At 44.7% G+C, this 17130-nt stretch overlaps 1 protein-coding gene across 6 annotated transcripts in view; it reads right to left on the bottom strand.

Moving 5' to 3' along the window:
- Positions 1-17130, bottom strand: part of Sv2b (synaptic vesicle glycoprotein 2B) — a 196900-nt gene that overhangs the window by 12782 nt on the left and 166988 nt on the right. For all 6 annotated transcript variants that reach the window (XM_087901409.1, XM_087901408.1, XM_087901405.1 and 3 more), the window contains 2 exons: positions 16436-16524; positions 12870-13034 (listed from right to left, as the gene is read on the bottom strand). In XM_087901409.1, the coding sequence (XP_087757535.1) occupies positions 12870-13034; positions 16436-16524 (254 nt within the window). The remainder of the gene's footprint in view (positions 1-12869; positions 13035-16435; positions 16525-17130) is intronic.

Raw genomic sequence — 17130 nt, 5'->3', positions numbered from 1 at the left:
AATAAATAAGGCAGACCTCTCTGTATTAATAAGGAGCAATGTTTAAGATATGTTAAGTGAACCAAGCATGATGGTTCACACTTGTAATCACATCACTTGGGAGGCTAAAGTAGGGGGGCTGCTTTGAGTTTAAAACCAGCTTGGACTATCTAGTGAGTTTCCAGACAGCCTGGGATGCAAGCAAGCCTCTGTCCTGGGGGGAAATGAGAGGGAAGAAGAGAGGGACATATTAAATTAAAAAAACTAAAAATCAAGATATAAATAGAGCTGATTGAATATGATACATATGTTTCCAAATGTATTTTCAGAGTTATTCCACGAAATAAAAAGCAGTCATGGGGCCTGGAATTGTTGTAATAAGAATAAGAATTGGATTAACTTTTTACTTTAGACCAAGGGTATGCGGGGGGTTTTGTTTGTTTGTTTGTTTGTTTATTTGCTTGCTTGCTTGTTTTCCCTTAAAAACAGGCAGTTAATAATAAGTGGGCAAGAAAGACATCGAGGTAATTATGAGGCACAGCCACATTGGAAGGTTGCGTGGTTCAGCCTCCAAGTCCATGCTAGGTGGAAAGGAATTCCATTGTGTGCATGTAAATGTGATTCCTGTAGCTTGGTCAGATGCTTAGGCAGGACGCCTTCGGATAGGTCCTCTTAGTCAATAAGCACAAGCCACTCGCTCTTCATACATCTGTGCGTTCAGTCTTTAGCCAACCCTTTCTGAGCATGGTACTAGAACTCATGGGTACTTCATCCTACGAGTAGAGAGAAAAACCATGTTCCCCACCCTTCAGGCTAAGTGGACAGAAGAAGCGATACTTCAAGCAAAGTAGACCCCTACCATACAGTGGGTTCACAGGGAAGAGAAACACAGGGTGCTGAGGGTCATTGTTCCTCTTCAGCACCCTGAGATGATGTGCTTTCTGACAACACAGAATGGCCAGTGTTCCTCCGTACCCTGCTCAGAGTGTGACCTAGGGACACAAATCATTGGCTCTGCAAAGGAACTCCCCTCCCCCAAAGAAGGTTTGAACCAAGCTCATGCTTGCCACAGCGATGGTCTCTGACCACATCATCAGAATAAGACTAGGAAACTATTGATAATGGTTTCCGTTGCTGGACATGGTGGTGAACGCCTATAATCCCAGCACTGCGGGTGCTGAGGCAGGAGGATCAAGAGTCAAGGGTAGCCTAGGATATACAGTGAAACCTCTCTCAAAATATATATATATCATATTCACTGGAGGCAGAGACCAGATTATTACACTTTCAAAGTTTATTGTGATTATTGGTCTAGGAAATAAAAATACTCTGTGAAGGGGACCCTGCAGCAGGTGACAACAGGCATGGAAGGGAACACGAAGAGGCAAGAATGAACACTCAGGTCAGATTGACTTCATCAACCTGGACCAAGAGTCTGATCAGGGAGTCTGATCCCCGGCGGTTTATTTCCAACAAATTTAAATGCAGTATAATTTGGAAAAACATTTCCTGATGTAATACAAGTACTGGTGCACAAGAAGGCACAATTGCATCAAAACTAACTCAGGGTAAAAGTTGTTTCTTCCAAGAAGATGGGTTCTAGAACATAGAGGAAGGATCTGACCTGCCCTCTGTCATACAGATAGCATAGAGGTCATTTAGGCGATTAGCTATCTCTGGTCCTGGTTGTGAGAGCTTGGGGGAGCCTCTGACTATACAGATAACGGAAGGGTAGTTTAGACTATTAGGTATCTCCAGTTCTGGTTGTAGGGTCTTTATACGGTCAACAAACGACAAGGGTATTAATCACTTCCAATTCCCAGCTTTCTGGACAGAAGAACAAGTTTGACATCGTCCCCACAGGAAAGACAACCCTGCATGCTTAGCATTCTTTGTTTCTCTGGAAATCTGCAGACACAAGGACCTCCATGCTGTGCCCCCAACAACTTAAGTCATTTTTCCCCACATAGGCACAAATTTGAATGGGCATTTAAATTCTAGCGTCTGAACTTCTCAGTGTCTTACAAGCTAATTAGAATATGGCAGCTAACACCTGCCAAAACAGCACTGAGGAGGCTGAGTTGGGAGAACAGCTTTGAGGTAGGGCAGCCTCAGCTACAGAGTGAGACCTGATTGGGGGGACCAGAGTATGGTGGCACTTGCCTATGACCTCAGGGTCCCAGCATTTGGGAGGCAAAGGCGGGAAAATCAGGAGTTCAAGTCATTCTCAGCAAGGTATCCGTGACCAGCCTGGCCTACAGGAAATCCTGCCACGGGGCGGAAGGGGCAGGGGTGAGGGAAGTGAGGGGAAGGAAGAGAGAGAAAAAACTAACTGGGGCACTTTTGTTACAGGAAGATGTGGTTTCAAATATTGTGCACCAGATGTGTTTATGCGGGACAGCTATTCCTGTCTCAGCCTTTTCCTTCTTTAAGATGTCTTTCTCTTTAATATAATAATAGGCTGATGATGTGGCCTTCAGAGGTATTTTAATATTCTTCCAAGGGTGGGTAAGAAAGCCAAGCCATAAATCAAAAACGAGTCTGACGCAGGCAGACCTTAAAATGTATCTCCAAGTGGGTTATAAAAAGCCAAAGTTATAAGGAAAGGAGAAAAGGAGAAAGGACCAATACATATTTTCTGGATCTTTCTTTGCATAAATCATCTCTCCCAATACCAATTTACACACTGGGCCATCCCTAGATTCCTTACTCTGGAGAGTTCAGGGGCTGAAAGCAACATGACCAAAAACAGGGAGATTGGTACCCACCTCCAAGACTACTTGGGAGACCGAAGCAGCGGATTGTGGGTTCGGAGACAGTCTGGGCACATAGAGAGATCCTGTCTCTAGGTAAGAGAAGTCACTAATAATGCAGAGTCTAGAAGAAAACTATTGTGACAGCTCCGCTGAGCCTACCAGGCTCCAGGGGATAATTCCAACCCTGTGGTCATACAGGCAGCCCTGGGTAAACCTGTGATCCACAGACCAAACAAAAAGGCATAAACATATGAAGAAGGTTGGCAGGGATGAGAGAGAGAGAAGATACATGGGGCATCTCGTACATGTATGAAATCGTCAAAGGACAATGCTAAATAATACATTGTAAAATTTTAGAAAAGAATCATTATTGAACACTCTATTTTAGTCCCCTTTAGACTCAATGCTTTGCCTGCCAGGGGATCTAAAGGTCATGGGACTCGGGACTCATATCAATGTAGTCCTTCTCATGGTTGTAGTTTGATGGTGTCAACCATATAATAGTGGCTCTGAAGAAAATGTTGATGATTAAAATTGAGAGTTATCATTACCGAGACAGAGTCCATACCATCCAGTCACCATCCAGGCTCAGGGAATTCTGCCGGAGGGTGGGCAGAAAGCGTGTAAGAGCTTGGGTATGGGGACGAACACTATGAAATGCTGACTAAGAGACATGACAGGGCTGTTGCTCTTATGGGCTAGCAGCAGTTATGATTGCCTGCCCAAGAACATGCCAGTCAACATGCATAGGTGGGGGCGGGGGTCTGGAGCTCTAGTCCTAGCTAAGGAGCTATCAGGAACTGATGGCTGCTGGGTTAGAGAAAGTCATTTGTCATCAGGACTATGCCCACTTGTAGGTGGTCCATGCCCTGGTGGGTGATCCCACACCCATGTGTATACAGGTAGCACTAACTGGACTTAGTGAGTTATGAAGCAAAGGAGAAGGCAGGGGAGGAGATGAAGGTGAAGCAGGGAAGTGCTAGTGAGATCCCAGGAGAGAGTCTGAGGGAAATTAGGGTTGGACACGACCAAGATTTGGTGTGCACATGTAGGAAACTGTCTAAGAATGACTACAAAACATTCCTTTTAAGAAGAATGCATTTCTTAATGCATAGACTCATTAAGATGCTTGTCACAACAAACAGAAGGAATGGCTGAAATTATCCAACACTCAAGAGAAATTACCACAGAAACACAGAGAGAAAAACAGAGGAGGACAGAAAAGCGCATGCAAATGCTGGGGGGGACATACAGGACAGTTGATCACCCAAGGTGAAAAGGGGAGAGAATTTGGCAGAAGAAAGAGTTGAAGAGATGATAGTGAATAATGTTCCTAAAGGAGCAGGAAGACAAAGCAGTAAGCTTTGTAAGGAACTTGACAAGTTCATAGAGGAAGTACAGAAGAAGCACGAGAAAGAGGAGGAAGAAGATGCATGCTATACCCAAACACAAGAAACAAAGACCAGGCAGGACATGGGGCAACTCCTTTAATCCCAGCGCTCTGGAGGCAGAGCAGGCAGATCTCTGTGAAGTCAGGCTGCCCTGGTGGATATAGTAGTCCTGGCATAGCCAGGGCTACATAGTGAGACCCTGTCTGGGAGGCAAAGGGGAAAATCTGAAAAGCAGGAAGAAGAAGAGCAGCTCCCATCTGAAAATGTGTTAACTAGGAACCGAGTAATTAATGTGTCTCCTGCTGGGAGGAAGTGATTAGGCTGGACTGGCTGGTGAAAGGGACAGGCTTGGGGAAGGGCACCAGGGAGACCTTGATGCGGGAGAATTGTCTGTATTCTGTCAATCATATTTTAATAAAACGCTGATTGGCCAGGCAGGCAGTATAGGTGGGTCAACCAGACAGGAAGTAGAGGCGGGGCAATGAGAATAGAATAAGGCTACGGAGGAGGAAGGTCCCTTGGGCATTCCTGTGCAGACCACCGAAGAGACAGCATGTAACCTGCCCAGCTGAAAAAGGTACGGAGCCATTATGGCTAACATAGATGAGAATAATGGGTTAATATAAGTTATAAGAGTTAACAAGAAGCCTGACCTAATGAGCCAATCAGTTTATAACCTTATGGAGTCCTGTGTGTGATTTTTCTTTGGGCTTGCCGACTGTGGAGTACTAGGCGGGACAGAAACCCCAACAAGCCGGCCCCTCATGTTACATATGGCGCCCACATGGATAACTGAATCCACAGAAAGCTTGAGAAAGCTTGGGAAACAATAGAGTAAAGCATGTCTTCTTGGTAGCAGCAATTTCTCGGGTCTACTTTGCTTGCTAGAGGCAAGCAAGGCTCTCATCTAAGAGAGGCTTTCTGACTCAGCTTTAGCTGCAAAACCCTGCAGCTCTTTTAAGAGGTCCTGCCACAAAACACTTAAATGGTGTTGATGAAAAGCTGAATGCATGCTTTTCGGTTTTAAGCTGTAGCAGGAAAAAAGTTGTGCTGTTTTAAAATGTCGGCTTTCTGGGCTGTCCTGCCAGGGCAAACTCTGACTCTTTCAGGCAGGCAGTCCGACTGAGTGTGGTCTCTGAGCAGAATGCTGCAACTGCTTGCTAGCAAGGACCTTGAAACGCCATAGAGTTGTGGCAGTGAACACAGCTCTGGCTGGTACCTCAGCCATGAGGGTGGAAAGCTAAGGAATGGGCTAATTCCAGCCGTAAAAGCCACAGTTTTAGTCCTCTCCTTAAAGGCTCATGTGGTCAGAAAAAGAGAGATATACAGTAAAGAGAGATTCAAAGATGAAGAAAACCTCTAAATGGTTTACAGTTTGTTAAAAATATATGCAGGCTAAAAGGTTAAAGTCATTAAAAATAAAAAAGAAAGAAAGGGAGATATAGGGTGTGGTGGTACACACTTTTAATCCCAATGCCTGGGAGGCAGAGGCACATTGACCTCTGAGACTTTAAGGGGCAGAGGTAGTTGACCTCTGTGACTTCAAGGTGTGGTAGCACACACCTTTAATCCCATTGCCTGAGGAAGAGACAGACAGATCTCTGAGTTCAAGGTGTGGTAGCACACACCTTTGAGCCCAGTACTGGGGAGGCAGAGACAGAAGGATCTCTGTGAGTTCAAGGACAGCCTGGTCTACAGAGTTATTCCAGGACAAAGATATATACAGAGAACCTGTCTCAAAAAGCCAAAAGATAAAAGTAAAAATAAAGAAATAGAGGTTAAAATAAAGATGGAGAATACACAGAGAATCTTGATACTGTATGTTATTATGCTCTCTTTGAATTGTTTGAATGCTGAGGAAGGAGAAACAGCTGCTAAAAGACTTTTGTTTATAAATGCTGCTGAATTAATCCAATATAGACATTTTGAAAATACCTTGGCTTCAAAATTGAAGTCAAAAGGTATGCTACTTTGGAGAAGAGATTTTGATTTTGTTTCCACAGAAAATGAGAGGTTGTGGATTCATTCTGAGATAAGAAAAATCCAGTATGATCAAGGAAGGCCACCTGAGAACTCTCCGACAGGAACAGATGGCCTGGATGTCTGAATTCTACATCCAGAACAGATTCAAGACTGCTGCCTGAGATGATCAAGACTCACAGGATACTCCAGTCAGGACTTGATTATAACTCTAAATTTTCTTTAGGTCCCCATAAGATCATCAGCGCTCCCAACCAGCAGGAAGTAGCTTGAAATACTACGCCCACATTCCCAACAAATGGACTATGGGTATTTTCTTTTGTTTAAAAAAAAAAGAGGGAAATGGTGTGGGAGAATTGTCTGTATTCTGTCAATCATATTTTAATAAAACACTGATTGGCTAGGCAGGCAGTATAGGCGGGAAAGCCAGACAGGAAGTAGGGGTGGAGCAAAGAGACTGGGAGTATTCTGGGACACAGAAAGCTCTCTCGCCACTCCTGCACTGACCACTGAAGAGGCAACCTGTAAGCTGTCACACTGAGAAAGGTACTGAGCCCATGTGGCTAACATAGATAAGGATAGTGGGGTAATATATGTTATAAGAGTTAACAAGAAGCCTGACCTAATGGGCCAATCAGCTTTATAACTTATAGAGATCTCTGTGTGATTGGTTTTCTTTGGGGTTTGCCGACTTGTTGGGGTGCCAGGCGGGATAGATACCCCAACAAGCCGGCCCTCATGTTACAAGACCAGACTCCTGTCTGCCATAGTTCAGGGCCCTGGAAACAATGTCCTGATCCCCATCTTTCCTCACAGCACAAGGAAAGTCAGGGCTGTATTCCGAACACTCGAGATTGGACCTGCAGTTGAATGCATCACCGTTCACACCAGTGATTTGCCAGCAAGGAATAGAAGGACAAAGTCAACAGAGCTTTCATTAAAGGTCAGCTGTGGGCAGCTCAGGGTGAAAACAAGGCCTGTGAGATTCACCTGTAAATGAGCATGGCAGGAAGCAGGGAGAGCAGGGGGAGAAAGCAAAACCACACAAGGAGCAGAGGTGGATCTCATGCATCCCATGAAAGGTCACCATGCTGTTGGGGCCCCTTTTAGAAGCACATACATAAGACATGGTTTTTAACATGCAGTGCGGCTAATTTCAATACAGAAAAGTCCCTTACAAATGTCAACAGTAGGTGGTGAGCCCAGGCCCGTGCCAGAATATACTGGGCTGTCTGTCCTCACAGCTCACATTTGAAGGTTACAGTTCAGATATGGACCACATATCAGATTATGTGGTGAAATTTCTTAGCACAGTTTCTATCTAGCTTTATGTGAGTCCTGTGTAGTTTTCATGAGAGTCTTTCTGGATACTTTGTGTTTTGGTTGGGTACTGAAAATAGAATTGCTTTCTCCCAATAAAAGGTTTGCAGACGTCATTGTAAACCGACTCTTAGTTGTCCTCTGCAGGCTGTGGCACACTTGTGCCCCCATCTCACACACACACACACACACACACACACACACACTCAAACACACATCACACACACTCTCTCTCACACACACTCAAACACATCACACACACACTCACACTCTCTCTCACACACACACACACACTCAAACACACATCACACTCGCACACACACACTCACCACACACATACACACACACACACACGTTTAAAATGTACAAAGAAATATTTAAAAATATAGAGCAGTGGTTCCCAACCTTCCTAATGCTGTGACCCTTAAATACAGTTCTTCATGGTGTGATGACCCCAATCATAAAATTATTCTCATTGCCACTTCATAGCTGTAATTTTGCTACTGCTATAATTCATGATGCAAATATGTATGCTTTTTAATGGTCTTAGGCAATCCCTGTGAAAGGGTTGTTTAGCCCCCAAAGGGGCTGCAACCCATAGGTTGAGAACTGCTGGTACAGGGAGAACAGATATTTTTCTTTTTTTTGAAATTGGTTTTTAAATTTCATTTGACATTCCAACTACAGTTTTTCCTCCCCCCCCACCTCCCCCGCCACCTTACCCCAGCCACCCCCATCTACTCTTCTCGGCAGGTAAGGACTCTCGGGGCCGGGGGGGACACAAAGTATGAGACATTAACTTGGGGCAGGACCAAGCCCTTCCCCCTGCATTAAGGCTGAGCATGGCATCCCACCATAGGGAATGGTCTTCAACAAGCTAGCTCATGTACCAGGGATAGATCCTGGTCCTACTGCCAGGGGCCCCTCAGATAGTTCAAGCTTCACCATTGTCTCCCACATATGGAGGGACTAGTTCAGTCCCATGGAGGTTCCACAGCTGTCGGTCTAGAGCTCACGAGTTTCCACGAACTTGGTTCAACTGTCTTTGTAGATTTCTCCATCGTGATCTTAACCTCCCTTGCTCATGTATTCCTTCCTTCCTTCCTTCCTTCCTTCCTTCCTTCCTTCCTTCCTTCCTCTCTTTGACTGGATTCCCTGAGCTCAATCTGGTGCTTGGTTGTGGATCTTGGGAGCTGATTTTTCATGTGAGCATATCTAAGCAAGACCCTTCTCTCAGAAATTCCACTTTTAGTTATACAAACTAATAAAATTCCTTTCTAAGTATACTTTTTGCCTGGGGGTAGGGGAAGGGAAAAGGGATGGGGGGTGAGAACGTGAGGGTTGAACAGGTTGGGGTGGGATGGACAAGGTGAGTAATGAAAGAAATACCTTGATGGGGGGCATTTTAGGGCTAGGGAAGCCTTGTGCCAAGGAAACATCCAGGAATCCACAAGGATCACCTAGCAATAGTGGAGAGGGTGCCTGAACCGGCCTTCTCCTGTAATCAGATTGTTGAGCAACCTAACTGTCATCAGTTAGTAACCTAACTTCATCCAGTCACTGATGGAAGCAGATGCAGAGATCCACAGCCAAGCATTGGGCTGAGCTCTGGGAGTCTAGTTGAAGAGAGGATGGAGGGATTGTATGAAACAGGGTGTCAAGGTCATGGGGGGAACCTGACCTGAGACTGCTATGGAACCTACGTGGTACCAGCCTAGGCCCTCTGCTTGTGGGTGACAGTTGTGTACCCTGGTCTGTTTGTGGGACCCCTAGCAGTGGGATCAGGACCTGTCCCTTGAGCATGAGCTGGCTTTTGAGAATCTATTCCCCGTGCTGGGATGCCTCAAGCAATCTGGATGCAGGGGGAGGAGCTTGGTCCTGCCTCAACTTGATATGCCATGCTTTATTGATGCCCACGGGAGGCCTGCCCCTTGCTGAATGGAGATGGAGGAGGAATGGATGGGGGTGGGACAGGTGGGAGGTGGGGGGGGGGAGTGAACAGGAAGAGAGGAGGGAGGGGAAACTGTGGTTGGTATGTCAAATAAATAAATTAACTAATTAGAAAAGAATACTTTTTGCAGAAGTCTTGTAACGCTGAGCAATTGTCGCCTAAATGTCCACCACAAAGAGAACAAACAAATACATCATAGAACGTGTGTGTTATGGATCCCGAGGTAAAGTGAAAGTGAATGAGTTACGAAGCTGTGCTAACCTTTGCCACAGCGGCAGCTGCCTGCAAACAGTGAGCACATAAATAGTAATAGAAAGGGAAGAGGTCCACGGAGCCCAGCTCTGCCCAGGGGAGCTGTTGGCGCTTGCTGACTGTTGTGGAATATTAGTTGAAGATGTGTTGCATTTGTTCATGCTGTGGAACATTTGTTTAATGATGCAAAGATGTGTTGCATTCTTTTATGTTGCATCTGTCTAACTGTGAAACTGTGTTACTTTGCCCGTCTAAAACACCTAATAAAGAGCTGAATGGCCAATAGCAGGGCAGGAGAGGAATAGGCTGCTTAACATTGAGGGGCTGGGATCAACCCCAAGCAACTAACTTCCTGTCACCAGATGGAAGCAGGGTTAACAAACTGAGTAAGTGAATGACCTAGAAGTTATAAGTTTATAAAACTAAGTGCCCTGAATAGTGTCATCTGTATTACTTGCTAGCCTCTCAAAGTACAGACTGTTCCACCATAAAAAAATAAAAAGAAAACAAGGCAATAGGATTACAGAACCAATAGTGAGGAAAACAGGAGCTCAGATGGGTACACAATAATAAATAATAAGTAGGATTTCTATATATTTACAATAATGTCTGCAAAACTTTTATGGGGAGAAAGCAATTCTATTTTCAGTACCCAACCAAAACACATAGGATCCAGAAAGACTCTCACGAGAACTACACAGAACCCACATAAAGCTAGAAATTGTACTAAGAAATTTTACCACGTAATCTGATACGTGGTCCATATCTGAACTGGAACCTTCAAGTGTGAGCTGTGAAGATAGACATCCCAGTGTATTCCAGCATGTGTCTGGGTGCTGTAAGAATTCCTACCACCAGTAGCCTTTAAGTTACCCGCCCATTTGGGCGTGGCCTCTTATACTATATATGCCAATGTAAAGCGTGCATCTGGCCCCTTTTCTGGCTGCGGGATTTGGTTGCTGTTTCCCATTCCAGCAAAGGATTATGATCTATGAGTCTACCCCTAAATAAATAACCCTCTATCATACTCAATTCTGAGCTAGTGTGGGATTTCTTTTAAGAGTCCTTCTTTACCTGGGCTCACCACCTACTGTTGGTATTTGTAAGAGACTTTACTATGTTGAAATTAGCCATACTGCATGTTAAAAACCATGCAAGTGCTCCTAAAAAGGGCATCGACAGCATGGTGACCTTTCATGGGATGCATGAGATCCACCTCTGCTCCTTGTGTGGTTTTGCTTTCTCCCCCTGCTCTCCCTGCTTCCTGCCATGCTCATTTACAGGTGAATCTCACAGGCCTCGTTTTCACCCTGAGCTGCCCACAGCTGACCTTTAATGAAAGTCCTGTTGACTTTTTCTTTCTACTCCTCGCTGGCAAATCACCTGCGTGAACGGTGACGCATTCAACTGCGGGTCCAATCTCGAGTGTTCGGAATACAGCCCTGACTTTCCTTGTGCTGTGAGGAAAGATGGGGATCAGGACATTGTTTCCAGGGCCCTGAACTATGGCACACAGGAGTCAGGTAGTTCTCCCTGTTACCCTTCCCCAAGTCTATCCCTTTCACCAACCAGTCCAGCCCAATCACTTCCTCCCAGCAGGAGACACATTAATTACTCGGTTCCTAGTTAACACATTTTCAGATGGGAGCTGCTCTTGTTCTTAATTACTAATAAGGGTAACCTGAATTTAATTCCTTGCCTTTCTTGCACTTTGATAAATAAATTCTGAGGTAAACCAAATGCTGAACCTCAGAGGCATTATGTCCCATAAGATGCACTAGGAGTCAGTGGGTGATTGCCTGGGTGTGGTCAAAACCAATCTGTGTGCTTTCATTTCTTCTTGAGGTCAAGCAGATAGGTTTCCTAGAGGGGTGAGGGTTAGCTTTCAGTGGGACCTTCAATACATGGAGGAAGGTCGAGGCCCTGTCTATACAGAAGTCTCTCTGTGTTTTAGTAAATAAAATAAATCCTGGTCATCTAAATTTTAACGTAGCAATGTGTGCATAGTGTCACGGGGGAATACTGGCACAAAGGTTAGATGCACAGATTGGGGCTTTGAAGAAAAAAAAGTACTGTCACTTCTTGACCAGCAGATGGCAGCATAACACAGGACCAGAAGCATGGTGTCCTTTCAAATCAGTCGATGACAACGAATACACTTTGAATTCATGGGTTTCAGAGGGGAAGTTGTGTAACCAGTGATAATTCATGTACTCCAGTGATTGGTGATGGTGTCAATGTTGTATTGTGATGAACATGAAAGTTATTGCATTAACAGTGATGTGTTTAGGCCGTGACATCTCCAGCAATTCGACATAATCCTACGGTCATTCACACATCACTGAACTCAGGGACTTTGCTAGGTACGGTTCCAGAAGGCAGACTTCAAGGGACCCATACTCATCTTGAAGAACAATATGACCTAGAGCAAGCTTATCTAATACCCCACCTGTCTCTACCACTTCACCTCCAGAGGGCAGCCTCAGAGAGGCAAATTAGTAGGCTAAACTATCTGTTCTGTTTGTCCAAGGACTACAGAGATGCATCAGATGGACTGAGGGAGCATCCTTATAAAGATGTAGGCAGAACCTTTCTGATACTCCCCTGATTTCTCCCCTAATGCCAAGGCTCCCACTGACGGCAGAGCATCCTGGTTCACCTTCTGAGGTAGTCTTATATGAAGACTAACACAAGGTAGTTCCATAATAGCCTTGCACAGAGAAGTTTCTAAAATCAAAGAAACAGCTCAATAGCCAGGTCACAGATTGTTTCAGAGACCTCAGCACTAAAAGCCGTGGGTCCTTTATTTCCTGGTTCAATTGCATAGCCCATCGTCACTCACACGACTGTCAGTCACTCTCTGGGAGCTTGCTAAACACAGTTCATGCTCAGAGGAGGGCATGGGCATCCTAACGAATAACATGGCACCGTGATGGCATGTGACTTCCTGTTCCCTTCCATCAAAGGGTCAAGTTCTCAGGAAAGAAGGCTAGATTGGCTACCCGCCAGCAAATGTCATCTCATAGTCAGGGGATGAGAGGAGTTTGGGGGTCAGTGCAATACAGATTCAGTCATCGGGGGAATGTAGTGTCTCTAGCAGCCAGGATGGGTGTGAGGACCACTTTATCCTTGGAGCTCATCCTTAGCACATTGAACTCTCATCTTCCCCACCTTCTCTCCCAAGGGAAGCCCCAGGGACTGCCACTCAGGTCCAGGGAAAGCCCGTGGTCACACACTTACTTATCATTCACAAGCTTCCCGTGCTGGTGGATCTGGTTTTCCATCGTGAAGTTGATGGTGGCACCGTGCACGTGCTCACCGACAAACACCTTCATTTTAGACTTATATTCTTCATCCTGGAAATACCGGATCATATCGGGGAACCACACCGTCAGGCCATAGTAACTGCAAGAGAGAAGGCAGACAGTCTGAGAAGCCCCAGGGCTCGTTCCTTCAGCAGCAGAATCTGCATCTGTGACTTAATGTAGATCAGACTTAATGTAGTAATTCTGTTCATTATTTGGAAATACAAAGTTCATCACATTAACACATCTAAGAGACAAAAGAAAATAGTATTCTGAAATCCATTTGATTGAAAGCTCATTTGTTATTTAAAAAAAACTACCAATGATTATGGACTGGTGGACCCTTCTTTAACCTACAGAAAACATATTAATTCAAAAGCCATAAGTGTAGTTTTTAAAAAGAAAGGACCTAAAGGTGTTCCACCTAGTGTGAGGAACAAGGCGGCATGCTCATTACCACTGACTTAGCAGCTTTTACCCAACCTGGTCAGATGAGAGAAAGAAACAGGAATAGGGTCTGAACAAATAGCTAAGTGGATAAAGCCCTCATTATTGCGTGCCTAAAGGCTGGGTAGACAAGATGGCCTGCCTGGAGAGGTAAAGTCAGGGAAGCCCTAGGACAAGCTGGCTAGCTAGACTAGACAAATCAGCAAGATCCAGGTTGTGTGGCATCCTGCCTCAGCGAATGAGGTGGGAATAATCTGGGAAGACACTCAACTTTCAATGTCTGGTGTGCACACACACGCACACACACAATACAGAGTATAAAAACATACCTGCATACACCACATTTACATATGAAACAAACACAGAAATATAAAATTGTAAAAATAGCTCTCTTTTGGAATACTATAGTTTATACCCTAAACCCTAAGACTCAAAACAATAGAAACATCAGACTCACAAAAAAAGGATGCTCTGTTCTATTGATGTCAAGAAAAGCATACATGGGGGAGAGTTTGCTAGTGCCTAAAAATATTTCTGATAGCTTTATCTCTTTTGACCCTTGAATCACACATCCACGAATCTAGTCCATTGACAAAACAGTTCCATCATAAAGTGTCCTGCACACAGGACTAGACACTGTGGCACTCTTTTCTTTAAAGATTTATTTATTTATTATGTGTACAGCATTCCTTCCAGGTGTGCCCGCATGCCAGAAGGAAGCACCAGGTCTCATTATAGATGGCTGTAAGTCACCATGTGGTTGCTGGGAATTGAACTCAGGACCTCTGGAAGAGCAGTCAATGCTCTTAACCACTGAGCCATCTCTCCAGGCCCATGTGGCACTCTTCACAAGAGCAAAAATCTGGCTCCTCCCAGGAGTCTAGAAAGGGAGCCTTGGTTAATGATGGGTAATGGGGTAGTGTGGGGTACAACCCAGACATGTTATTCCCCTGCAAAGAAGGAAAGTCCAGGTAAGGTAATTACATGCCTGTAATTCCAGCACTTAAGAGGTGGAGGCAGGAGGATCAGGAGTTCAAGGACACTCTCAGCTACATTGTGAATTTCCTGTCAGTCTGGACTACATGAATCCTACCTCAAAACAAGGAAAGAAAAGCAAGGACAGAACAAAGGAAAGGAGGAAAGAGAGAGGGATGGAAGTAAAAGGGAGGCAAGCAAACAAAACGCTGGTTGATTGGTGTGGATTGATATTCAGAAAACATAACTGAATACAATGAACAAATGCAAAATGTTTTCCCTCGGATAAGAAAAGGAGAAAGAAACATCTGCACATTGCACATACACACAGACCTTGGGAAGAAGCTACATACATACACAGACCATGGGAAACAGTTACATGTATACATAGACCACAGGTCATGAGAACATCTACATATATACAGACCTTGGGAAACAGCTACATACATACACAGACTTTGGGAAATGGCTACATTTATACACATATCTTGAAAAGTATATATATATATATATATATATATACACACACACACACACACAGGTCTCAGGAAATACCTACTTATGTACATACATCTTGGGAAACACCCACATATATACATAGACATTTGGAAACATCTACAGGTATCTGTATACATTTGCTTACATTTGTTTGAAAAAAGGGAACACTGGAGTGATAAACAGGAAATAAACGATGATTATATAGTAGAGGCAGAAGGGAGTGGGTGGAAGAGGCAGAAGTGGAGGCAAGATTTCCCTAACGTTCCAACTTTTGAAATGTATTACCTATTCAATTGAATTAAATTCAACATAAATAAATATAAATGAAGCCCATTTTTTAATGGCTCTTAGTGTGCACCACATCTGGCTTCCGAAATGTTGAAACTGAATAACTTGAGAGTATCAGGGTCAGTCTTCCTCTATATTTAAATAGGCTTGAGTCCATCCCTTCCATCCAGGTACTCAGGTACTGAATGACATTAGATTCGCCAATACTCACCCCATAATCAAAGAGATCACTAGAGCTCATTGCCTTTCTGGGGCTAAGGGGGTTATAGGCTGTAGAACAAAGCAATCTCGTGGATCTAAGTTTACAATCCTGCTAACTGAGCACTGTGCAGCAGCTCCCCCTTTGTGCACACAGCTGAACAGCTCTGAGTGCTGCATGTGCCCTCCAGAGCCCACCTAGGGAGCAAGGTGATGCAGTCTGAAGCCAAGAACTGTCTGGGGTACCAGCCCGCAGTTTAAGACCAGAGCCACTTCCAACTTTTTGTATTTGTTTTTCTATATTGTTGGGCACAGTATGGCAGGAGCTAAAATTTTATTCAGACATCAGCCTTCAGGAAAGTACAGGCATCTTCAGCTTGGGGGTGAATCCAAGTGAGTGAAAATCGACAGACCAGTCTCACTTCCTTAGTCAGTAACAGGAAAGGAGACTGCCATCTGTCTACTGAAACAAAGAGAAACGTTGGCTCAGGGGCTTCTGAAAAAAGGGCTATTGGTTTAAAAAAAAAAAAACCCAGAAGCTCAGTAATTAACAATTACAGCTAACAGTAACAATCAGTTCACAACCGATAATCAGTGCTTACTTGAACTCTGCTAAGGGGGAAAGCGTAGGGATTAAGTGGGGAGGGGAAAGAGAAGGAGAAGATGATGATATTGAGGTGATACACATTAACATTAGCTTGATTATTTCACAAAGCTTATGTACATTGAAGAATTCAGTTGTACACCCTAAACATACCCATTTCCTATTTGCCAGTTATACCTCAGCATGAATGGAAGAGAAAGCTCGAAAGAGTCAGCCTCTCCTTCTTTGGACTCTTGTTTAGTCCACAGGAAGCCTTCAGGCATTCTGCAATCCCAACAAGACTAGCCCGAGGCTGGACCGCCTCATCCTCCTGACTGCTCTGAGGATTCTTGTTGGCCTAAGGGAGGTCTCTGTTCACAGAAGTCACTAGACAGGGTTGCTCGTGGTGTGTGGCCCAAAACATCCACTCTGATGCCAACTGTACTTGGCCAATTTATAATCCTCCATCTACAAACCAGGCTGCGGAGGGACTGGTGTGAGGTGGAACTTACCTTAATGCCATGGTGAACCAGACCACCGCCAGAATCAGGGTGTTCATCCTGTAGGGGCCCATCACACAGTACAGGGCATTGTCCCAGACCTAAAAGCCATACCAGAGATGGACAATTAAAGTCAGGGACTGGCAACAGAGAGAGCATATCCCTCAGATTTGCTAATAAAGTAACTAAGACATGGAAGAAGAAGTGGGCAGCCCACCCTCTCCTAAAGGAAGAAGGCAAGTCCGTCCCTTTTTTCTGGCTAGCCTTGAACATCAACAGTCCTGTAATGTTCCCTCCCCCATCCCCCAGGAACATGGAATTTGGGTACATGTGACCAAAAGCACATGAAGTTTGGGTTCCAAAGCATTCAGTAACCTGTAGCAGTCAGTTCCACCCCCCACCTCACCTCCACCCTGTGTCCCATGAGCAGGGTAACACTTTAAATGTGTATTTACCATACAGCACGGACCCACTGAATCTCAGGAGAAGCTAGCTGACTACCCCACTCAACAACTGGCTTGAGCCTTGCCTGAAAGACCCCTGGCAAAACGGAATCACCATTTATGGTTCCTTCCCAAAGTCATTTAAAGTCCCAGAGTCATTTGTTTTTGTCACGTCTTCCTTGCTGTGGGTTACTTAAAGAGAAGTTGCTGGAAAGAAGGAGGCTTGCTTGGGCTATCAAAACCAGAAAGGACAGCAAGGCAGAC

The sequence above is a fragment of the Myodes glareolus genome, chromosome 24 (genome assembly GCF_982192425.1).
Source record: "Myodes glareolus chromosome 24, mMyoGla1.1, whole genome shotgun sequence".
Classification (NCBI taxonomy): domain Eukaryota; kingdom Metazoa; phylum Chordata; class Mammalia; order Rodentia; family Cricetidae; genus Myodes; species Myodes glareolus.
Note: the sequence above shows the minus strand (reverse complement) of the source record. Positions and strands in the feature narration are given on the sequence as shown.